This window comes from Camelina sativa, chromosome 18 (genome assembly GCF_000633955.1).
Source record: "Camelina sativa cultivar DH55 chromosome 18, Cs, whole genome shotgun sequence".
Classification (NCBI taxonomy): Eukaryota; Viridiplantae; Streptophyta; class Magnoliopsida; order Brassicales; family Brassicaceae; genus Camelina; species Camelina sativa.
Genome location: NC_025702.1, coordinates 123,416 through 134,289, shown reverse-complemented (window position 1 = coordinate 134,289; position 10,874 = coordinate 123,416). Strand labels below are relative to the sequence as shown.

Genomic DNA, 10,874 nt, shown 5'->3' with positions numbered 1-10,874 from the left:
AAACACGAATTCTTAATATCTTGAAAGTTATGGAACCAACAAAATCCAAGAATCTTATGTTTTTCTCCTTCAAGGAGGTACAAGATCTAAAAATAAAAGTGCAAAAGGAATAATTCCCAAAAGGGTAAAAGCTAGGTTTTTAACTCTCTAAAAAGCTGGACTCTTTTGTGGCTGCTGGTACAAGGCCTTTAAATAGAAAAAGTAGTGGAAGCCCTAAAAATGCTAAAAGACAAAATAGCTAGGCGGCTCGGCCAACTCGACCCGGTGCTCGGTCGAGTGACCGGTCGAGTTGGCTCCTCTTATGCTCCTTCCACTCGGTCGAGTCCCTCTCTGCACACGGTCGAGTGTCTGGTCGAGTGGGCGGTCGAGTGGGACTCCGGCCTTGGTTCTTCAGCCTTAACTCTCTTGCTTTCTTCTTATGATTGCTTCACTTCTCCTCAGCATTGCTTCCATGCTCCTTAAGCTCCAAAATCACCTGTTTATGCATGAAAAGATGCAAATGCAATGCAACTAAACTCTAATGCAAGAACAGTCCTAAAGCTATGCAATAATGGTCAAAATGGATAGCAAAAGATGCAAAAGATGTGAATATATAAAGGGAAAACGGGGTAAAATATATGAACATCACTGTCCATTTCCTTGAAGAGGAAGCACATGACTGGTGGGTGACAGTTATGAAATGGAAAGGTGGACAAGTCATAACCTTTGCGGACTTTGAGAGGGAATTCAACAAGAAATTCTTTCCTCCGGAGGCTTGAGACCGACTGGAAAGTGCGTACCTTAACCTGGTACAAGGGGATATGACGGTACGTGCATATGATGCTGAATTCAGTCGCCTTAGGCGCTTTGTTGGGAAGGAGATCAAGGATGAGAAAGCACAAGTCCGTCGCTTTATCCGCGGACTAAGGGTGGACATCCGCAACCATTGCGTGAACGGTGTTTGTAACTCGATCGTGGAAGTGGTAGAAAGGGCAGCCATGATTGAAGCTGGGCTGGAGGAAGAGAGACAGCTTAGACGCGTGAGGGTTACTTCGCGTTCGACCCACCTAGCCAAAACCATCGACCGAAAAAGGAAATGGGACAAGGTGGATAACGCAAGGTCCTACGCAAGGTTTGGGGAGTGCAGGACTTGCGGAAAACACCACAATGGTACTTGCTGGAAGGACGTTGGTGCATGTGGTCGCTGTGGAAGCAAGGACCATGCGATCCGGAACTCTCCGAGGATGGAAAATGGCGATGGGCCAAGTTCTTGCTACTTGTGCGGAAAAGAGGGACATTTTAAGAGGGAATGTCCGAAGCTTGATGAGGGAAGACAGAACCACCAACGTGGGAACCGGAGTGAGTAATCTTTACCGCCACTACCAAAGAGACAGGTCGTTGCACCATGCGTGTACGAGCTATCCGAGGACACTACAGCTGGAAATTTCAGGGCGATTACTGGTATGTTACGAGAACCTTTGTAAATTCAATTTGTGCATTACATAAATAATAATGCATGTGAAAGGGGGATATGGGTACTTATCATTCTAGAGGAATGTGTAGGGACCTTAAGTATAGGTGGTGTGGAAACGCACACCTTGTTTGATTCGGGGGCCACACACTGTTTTGTGAGCCCTGAAATGATAGGGAAAGGTGGGTTCAGGCAGGAACCAAACACCGGATATGGAACGGTCCGAGCAGCCGGCGGGCAGGCGATGTACCCGTCCGGAATGGTTCGAAGAATCTCGGTCATTGTCAATGGTGTTGATATGCCTACTGACCTGATCATTGTTCCACTCATGAAACACGATGTTATCTTGGGAATGGACTGGTTGGGAAAGTACAAGGCTCACATTGACTGTCACTGAGGGCGAGTAAATTTTGAGAGAAAGGAAGGAACGTTGAAATTCCACGGAATAAGATCAACTTCAGGAAGTTTGATTATCTCAGAAATCCAGGCGGAAATGATGCTGGAGAAAGGTAGTGAGGCATACTTAGCCACAATAACAACAAAGGAAGTTGGGGAAAGGCGGAATTGGATGATATTCCAATAGCCAACGAATTTGCCGATGTGTTTGAAGCGGTACGGAGAGTGCCGCCGGATAGGTCAGATCCGTTCACCATCGAGCTAGAACCGGGGATGACCCCTATATCTAAAGCACCTTACCGGATGGCACCAGCAGAAATGGCGGAGTTAAAGAAACAATTGGGAAAATTGTTGGAGAAAGGATTTATCAGACCAAGTAGTTCACCATGGGGTGCACCGGTCTTGTTTGTGAAGAAAAAGGATGGTAGCTTCAGGTTATACATTGATTACCGTGGGCTGAATGGGTTACAGTGAAAAATAAGTACCCATTGCACTAGATAGACGAGTTGTTGGATAATCTCTGAGGTGCAAAGTGATTCTCGAAGATAGACTTGGCCTCAGGGTATCATCAAATTCCGTTAGATCCAACGGACATTCGGAAAACAGCTTTCCGAACGAGGTACGGCCACTTCGAGTTAGTTTTCATGCCGTTTGGACTAACCAATGCACCGACAGCCTTCATAAAGATGATCAATGGTATATTCCAAGAATTCTTGGACAAGTTTGTCATCATCTTCATCGATGACATACTTGTCTACTCGAAGGATTAGGAGACTCATCAGAATCACTTAAGGGCAGTCTTGGAGCGGTTAAGGGAGTATAAGCTTTTCGCGAAGTTAAGCAAATGCTCGTTTTGGCAAAAGAGTATCTCGGATTCCTTGGACACATTGTCTCGGACCAGGGAGTGTCCGTGGATCCGGAAAAGATAAGGTCGATAAAGGACTAGCCACGGCCGAAGAATGCCACCGAGATAAGGAGCTTTCTCGGGTTGGCTGGATATTACCGAAGGTTTGTCAAAGGCTTTGCAAGTATGTCTCAGCCAATGACACAGTTGACGGGAAAGGACACTAAGTTCCAATGGTCGGAAGAATGCGAGAAAAGTTTCTCGGAGTTAAAGGCGATGCTCACAAGTGCTCCGGTACTGGTGCTGCCGAAAGCAGTCGAGCCGTACGTGGTGTACACTGATGCCTCAATAACGGGGCTAGGCTGTGTGCTGATACAAAAGGGTGCTGTAATCGCATATGCTTCAAGGCAATTGCGTAAGCACGAAGGGAATTACCCTACGCATGACTTAGAGATGGCCGCGGTGGCGTTCGCATTGAAGATTCGGTGTTCATACCTCTATGGAGCCAAAGTTCAAATCTTCACTGACCACAAGAGTCTAAAGTACATATTCACCCAGCCGGAGTTAAATCTAAGGCAAAGGAGATGGATGGAGTTTGTCGCGGACTACGTCTTAGACATTGCGTATCACCCGGGAAAGGCAAATCAAGTCGCAGATGCCTTAAGTAGGAGACGTGGTGATGTGGAAGCCGAGAAAAATCAAGAAGCTTTGGTTTACATGATTGGGACTTTGCATTTAAATGCACTGTCTAAGGAGTTTAAGCCACTAGGCCTGGGAGCGGCTGATCAAGCGGATTTACTTAGTAGAATTTGCTTGGCTCAAGAAAAGGACGAGGAACTTAAGAGTTGGGCGGAGAATAATAAGACGGAGTTCCAGACATCGAACAATGTTACCATTGTGGTGAATGGACGAGTATGTGTGCCGCAAAACAAGGAGATAAGGGAGGAAGTTTTAAAGGAGGCGCACCAGTCTAAGTTCTCGATCCACCCTGGTTCGACCAAGATGTATCGCGACCTGAAAAGATACTATCACTGGAAGGGAATGAAAAGAGATGTGGCCGCATGGGTTGCCAAGTGTAAAAACTGTCAACTCGTCAAGGCCGAGCATCAAGTGTCGAGTGGACTGGTCCAAAGTCTGCCCATGCCAGAATGGAAATGGGATCATGTGACGATGGACTTTGTGACCGGATTGCCTATGAGTAGACTAAAGCATGATGCGGTTTGGGTTGTCGTGGATGGATTAACCAAATCTGCACATTTCATCGCAATCGCGGAAACAGATGGTGCCGAGGTAATCGCGAACCGATACATCGAGGAGATTGTACGATTGCACGGAGTGCCAGTGAGCATTGTCTCGGACCATGATACGCGGTTTACCTCACATTTCTGGAAATCTTTTCAAAAAGCGCTGGGGACAAGGGTGAACCTAAGTACGGCCTACCACCCACAAACTGATGGGCAGTCCGAGAGAACAATTCAGACACTTGAGGACATGCTGCGAGCTTGTGTCCTGGATTGGGGCGGCAGCTGGGAAAAGTACTTGGTGGAATTCGCATACAACAATAGCTACCAAGCTAGTATTGGAATGTCGCCTTATGAAGCGCTTTATGGCCGAGCATGTAGAAAGCCATTGTGCTTGACGCCGGTTGGTGAATGGACGCTATTCGGCCCGAAGATTGTGGACGAGATGGCCAAAAAATTGAAGTTCTAAAAAATCAAGCTGAAGGAAGCCCAATACCGACAGAAAAGTTATGGGGACAAACGTCGGAAGGAAATTTTGTTTGAATTGGGCGACCTAATGTATCTTAAAGCGATGACATACAAGGGTAAAGGTCGATTTACCAAAAGGAAAAAGTTGAGTCCAAGGTACGTTGGCCCGTACAAGGTGATTGAACGAGTAGGTGCGGTGGCTGACAAACTGGACTTACCACCGAAGTTGGATGCCTTTCATAAGGTTTTCCATGTATCACAATTGCGGAATTGCCTAAGTGAGGAGGACGAAGTGGTCGAGGATGTGCCACGTGAATTGCGAGAAAACCTGACGGTGGAAGCAACGCCTATTCGAATCATCGATCAAATGGAAAAGGGAATGCGCAGGATAAAGATTAACATGGTGAAGATCTTTTGGAACGGCGGTGGACATGAAGAAGCTACTTGGGAGACTGAGAACAAGATGAAGTCGGATTATCCTAAGTTGTTTAAGGAGATGAGTGAAGACCAACTTGATCCGGATTCGGGGACGAATCCCTTTCAAGGGGGGGAGACTTGTAACGCCCGCGATCCTGAATAGGATCGTAGGCTGTGGCTTGATCCGGGATGGTAGGGAGATATCGGATAAGTCGGGGAGAGCTACTCGTTAGCTCGGTCAACGGGAAAAAAACGAGCCAAGTATGGGACAAAGATCGATCAGCTTCGGACAGCTCTCGGCCAGCTGCGGACAGTTTCCGGTCAGTTGCGGACAGCTCGACCAGCTAGTGTCAGTTAGACTAGCTGCCAGGGAGCTCGACCCAGCTCGACCCAGCTCGACCGAGCTCGACCCAGCTCGACTGAGCTCGACCCAGCTCGACCAGCTGGACGGTAGTGGACGGTGAACAGGTCAGCTGGGGAAGCTCGTGACCGAAAGGGCACGGCCGAACGGCTATGGCCAAACGGGTATGGCCGAGCGTACACAAGCGAACATGAGCGATTGAACGGATTCGTCCGAAGGGTGCCTTTTGGGGCCAAAACCGCGGCCCAGGACCCTATATAAAGAGGGCATTTTTCTCATTTAGAACACACCATCGGAAACAGAAAATCATACAGTAAACTCGAGAGTGCAAGTATAATATCAGGAAGATAGTTCCGAGAGATAGAGAGTTCAGCGAGTAAGACCTAAGGGTCGGAGGTATGGTACAGTACCAACCTTATGGTTCTGGGAAATGGGAAGTTGCATCTGCATAAGCATATATAATGCTATGGATGGTCCAGTTGTGCGGAGGAAAGGGGGTGCGGCTCGGTCTTGATACGGCTGAACTGATGCGCATGCTACCTGCCTACCGATCAGCGTACCATCCAGGGTGTCCGAGTACGAACGGTTCGGACGGAGAAAAGTAAACACGGCTCGGCGGCTGGACGGGGATCTGTACAGATACCTTGGTACACCATCCAACTGATGCGCGGGATAACTCTCTACCGGCCAACCATTGTACTGGGCGGTTATTATGATCTTGCGTGCATTGCATGATACTGTATGGCCTAAGGGAAAGGTTATTGATGGTTACTTGGATTTCAGGAAGGGAGGGTGATCGCGGAAAGGGAACTACTTAGGCGCGAGACACATGGCCGGGAAGATGAGTTGTGGTGATATGGGTAGCTAGGATCGATTATACAACTTGTACTAGCTTATTATACAAACTCATAAGTTGTATCGAATCCTTTGATTATTTAATACAATACTCGAATGTTTGCTTTACTCTAAGTTACCATATAGACTCTAATTATTGAATCACAGAATGCGAAAATGAACCTTGTTTAAAGAATGGATCCTAAAATATGACTAAGTAGAGAGTAAAGGACGAGAGAACCTCACCCGCCATTGTATGTCCGGGGTCGGGGTCTTTCAGTTTCCAAGAATGATCTTCCTAGGATAAATGGATCTTTTGGTTCCATATCCATGTCAAGGATCATGAAATCGGTAGGGATCTCCACTCTTCCAATCCTAAGAGACAAGTTTTCAAAGATACCAATTGGGTGCTTGATTGTCCTATCAGCTAGGACCAAATACAGGCTGCTTGGTTTATAACTGCTGAAACTCATCTTGTTGGCAACTGAAAGTGGCTTGATACTGACCGAAGCTCCCAAATCGCACAAGCAATCGTTGAAGATCTGGAAGCCTATTAAACATGGCAATGTGAAAGAGCCAGGATCCTCCAATTTCTCATTGATCCTCAGTTCAGGGTCTAAACACACTCCACTCCTCAAGATTGCATTCCCAATTTCTTTAATAGTTTCCTTCACCTCAATCTCCAGCTGAGCTGTTTCTTTGACGATTTCCTCTCGAAGAGCGTATGGAGGCAAGAGTTTAGGAGGTGGGGATTTTCGTTTGGAGATACGCTCTGCAAGCGAATCTAATTGGATATCAAGAGCTGCTCTGAATTTTTCCTCTAATTCCCCTTCTTCAGCTTCAGGAACTTGTGGTTGATCTGTCATCTGAACATCTACCTGATGGATCGCCCGATCACCATCGTCGGGTATGTCATCGGGTGCAGCCTCGAGTGGTGCATTGATTAGCGAATCTCGAACCCATGCTCGATTATCAACTCGATCAGTCTCCTCGAGTGGGGGAACGAGTTCATACTCTCATAAGTAGTACTAGTGCTCATACATCCCACTGTGGTCCATATCCTCCCCATCTTGAACATCATTGCCCTCAGTGAGGTAGTCATCAACATCTTCAAGAAAGATTGACTGGGCAGTAGCATAGTCTTTTGGGTTCTGAACAGCTTTACCCGGAAGTTGGCCAATTTTTGGTGTTGGTTGGGCGTTGTGATGGCTTTATAGGTATCTCAACTTAGTATTGAGAGAATGATACTTAGCGTTCAAGTCATTGTACCCATAATCGATCTTGTTGCTTATCTCTGCGAATTGTTTTACGTTATCCATTGCCGCCGATGCTTGACTCTGTATCACCTGCTGGATTAATCTGCGTAAGTCAGCCTCCTGAGATTGGTTATGTGATCCTTGTTGTTGTGGGAATCTAGGTGGTGCAATTGGCTGGTGGTAATTGCTGGGGTATTGCTGCTTAGGAGCATAACCTTGATTGTATTGGACAAAAGGCTTTTGCTGTCCCTAGTTGCCTTGGACTGCGGATGGGTAGATTTGGTCTTGAGGATTTACAACATTAAGGTTACGGTATGAGAGATTCGGGTTTGTTTTGTAGTTTTTGTACCCTTTATTGTAACCTCCTTGATTGTTGATGTAGTTCACATCCTCTAGCTGAGCATTCTCCCCATCTTGTTGCTGAAACTAGTCTTCCTCGAAGAAGGAATGAACATGTTGTTGCTGGTTGAGGAGTTTGTCCAATTTGTCATTTAGGGCTTTCATGTCGCGCTTGTACTTGGCATCATCCTCTCTAGAAGATCGTATTGTGCGATCATACTCCTCATTGTAGTGCCCATCAGATTGAGCTAAGTTCTCCACTAGATCCCAACCTTCATCAACATCCTTGTTAAGGAAATTACCATTACTAGCGGTGTCTAGCAACTTCCTTATATTAGGGACTACACCACAGTAAAGTGTACTTAACAATGAAGCATTGCTGATCCATGATGCGGGCATCTGCTGGTGTATCCCTTGAAACGTTCCCAAGCTTCACTGAACGTCTCATTGCTTTTCTGAACAAAGCTGGAGATGTCATTTTACAGCCTTGCAGTTCTGGAGTTGGAGAAGAATTTGGCGAGGAACGCCTTTTTGCATGCTTCCCAAGTGGTAATAGATTCCTTGGGAAGTGATTTCTTCCAAATGTGTGCTTTGTCACCCAAAGAAAATGGGAAAAGCCGGAGTTTGAATCCATCTTCACTAACTCTGTTGATCTTTGTTAGGCTACAGAGCCTATCAAACTCATCTAGATGGTCCAATGGGTCCTCCATTGGCAGTTCATGAAACTTGTTGCTCTGTATCATCTGGATGAGACTACTCTTGATCTCAAAGTTGTTGTTTTGAACAGCAGGTGGCACAATCCCATGTCTTTGAGTGTGAGTAGATTGAGCATCTCCTGCTCCTATGTTGGTCCTCTCTTGAGGAGCTGGTGGATCATTCTAATTATTCATGACCTCCTCAATTGTTGTTTGTTGCGGTTGTGGTACTTGTTGTTGACGGAGTAACCTTGGTATGTCGATGTTGTTGATGAAAGGACTCAAGTGTTGGCTACCATTGGATCATGTTTGCATGCACAATCTGTTAACCGAGTGAGTACACAAAGGTCTGCTTGATCCAGGTGATCGAGTGACGGGTCAGGTGGTTACTCGGGTTGTACCTGAAATGCAAAACAAACAAACACGAAAGTAAAAAAGTCAGTTCCGAACCAAAGTATAGAAAATAACTTGATCTAGCAAGTGCTGAAATCTTAAACGTAGCAAACAAAATTCAACCAAATGGCAACAGCGCCAAATTGATAACAGGATTTTCACCTAGGTTGGGATGATCGGATCAAGAAGCCAAGGATGAACAGCTCGAAGATATACACGAAGCTGGTGATCGAGTACCAACTGGTGAGTGTTTGCGGCGTGCTAGGGAGAGAGGAAGAAGAGGGGGAGTTTATATATGGAAATCCTTTTAACCTAGCTGCTCAGTCCTTCCCACGGGTCTGCTCGAGGCGGTGCACGAGGTTGAAGTCAAGTAGTTCCTCGGGTAGGTCTTTGGGTTGTTCTTCCTGCTCTTAGATCCTCTTTGATTGGGTACCTGAACCTGATACAAGGGGATATGACGGTATGTGCATATGATGCTGAATTCAGTCGCCTTAGGCGCTTTGTTGGAAAAGAGATCGAGGATGAGAAAGCACAAGTCCGTCGCATTATCTGGGGATTAAGGGTGGACATCTGCAACCATTGCGTGAATGGGGTCTTTAACTCGGTCGTGGAGGTAGTGGAAAGGGCGGCAATGATTGAAGTCGGGTTGGAGGAAGAGAAACAGCTTAGACGTGAGAGGGTTTCGTCGCGTTCCACTAACCCAACCAAAACCATCGACCGAAAAAGAATATGGAACAAGGTGGATAACTCAAGGTCCGACGCCAAGTTTGGGGAGTGTAGGACTTGCGGAAAATACCACAACGGTTCTTGCTGGAGGGCCGTGGGTGCATGTGTTCGCTGTGGAAGCAAGGATCATGCGATCCGGAACTGTCCGAGGATGGAGAATGGCGATGGGCCAAGGTCCTGCTTCTTGTGCGGAAAAGAGGGACATTTTAAGAGGGAATGTCTGAGGCTTGACGAGGGCAGACAGAACTATCAGTGTGGGAACCGTGGCGAGGAATTTTTACCACCACCACCAAAGAGACAGGGCGATTACTGGTATGTATGAGAACCTTTGTAAGTTCAATTCGTGCATTACATAGCATCATAATGCATATGAAAGGGAGGATATGGGTACTTAGCATTCTAGAGGAATGTGTAGGGACCTTAAGAATAGGTGAAGTGGAAACGCACACCTTGTTTAATTTGTGGGCCACACACTGTTTTGTGAGCCCGAAAATGATAGGGAAAGGTGGGTTCAAGCGTGAACCAAACACCGGATATGGATTGGTCTGAGCAGCCGGTGGGAGGTGATGTACCCGTATGGAGTGGTTTGTGGAATCTCGGTCATCGCCAATAGTGTCAATATGCCTACTGACCTGATCATTGTTCCACTCATGAAACACGAGGTTATCTTGGGGATGGACTGGTTGGGAAAGTACAAAGCTCACATTGACTGTCACGGAGGGCGAGTAAATTTTGAGTGAAAGGATGGGACGTTAAAGTTCCAGGGAATAAGATCAACTTCGGGAAGTTTGATTATCTCGGCAATCCAGGCGGAAAGGATGCTGGAGAAAGGCTGTGAGGCATATTTAGCCACAATCACAACAAAGGAAGTTGGGGAAAGGCGGAGTTGGACGATACTCCAAAAGCCAATGAATTTGTAGATGTGTTCGAAGCGGTACAGGGAGTGCCGCCGGATAGGTCAGATCCGTTCACCATCGAGCTAGAACCGGGGACGACCCCTATATCTAAAGCGCCTTACCGAATGGCACCAGCAGAAATGGCGGAGTTAAAGAAACAATTGGGAGAATTGTTGGAGAAAGGATTTATCAGACCAAGTAGTTCACCATGGGGTGCACCGGTCTTGTTTGTAAAGAAAAAGGATTGTAGCTTCAGACTATACATCGATTACCGTGAGATGAATCAGGTGACGATGAAGAATAAGTACCCATTTCCCCAGATAGAGGAGTTGTTGGATAATCTCCGAGGTGCAAAGTGGTTCTCAAAGATAGACTTGGCCTTGGGGTACCATCAAATTCCGATTGATCCAGCGGACATTCGGAAGATGGTTTTCCGGACAAGGTACGGCCACTTTGAGTTTGTGGTGATGCCGTTCGGACTGACCAATGCACCGGCAGCTTTCATGAAGATGATGAACGGTGTGTACCGAGAAGTCTTGGACGTTTTTGTTATCATCT

The 10,874-nt window shown here is 46.6% G+C and overlaps 1 protein-coding gene across 1 annotated transcript; it reads left to right on the top strand.

Moving 5' to 3' along the window:
• Positions 4,503-4,979, top strand: LOC104762992. The gene has a single exon (XM_010486417.1). The coding sequence runs from the start codon at positions 4,503-4,505 to the stop codon at positions 4,977-4,979; it is 477 nt and encodes a 158-aa protein (XP_010484719.1).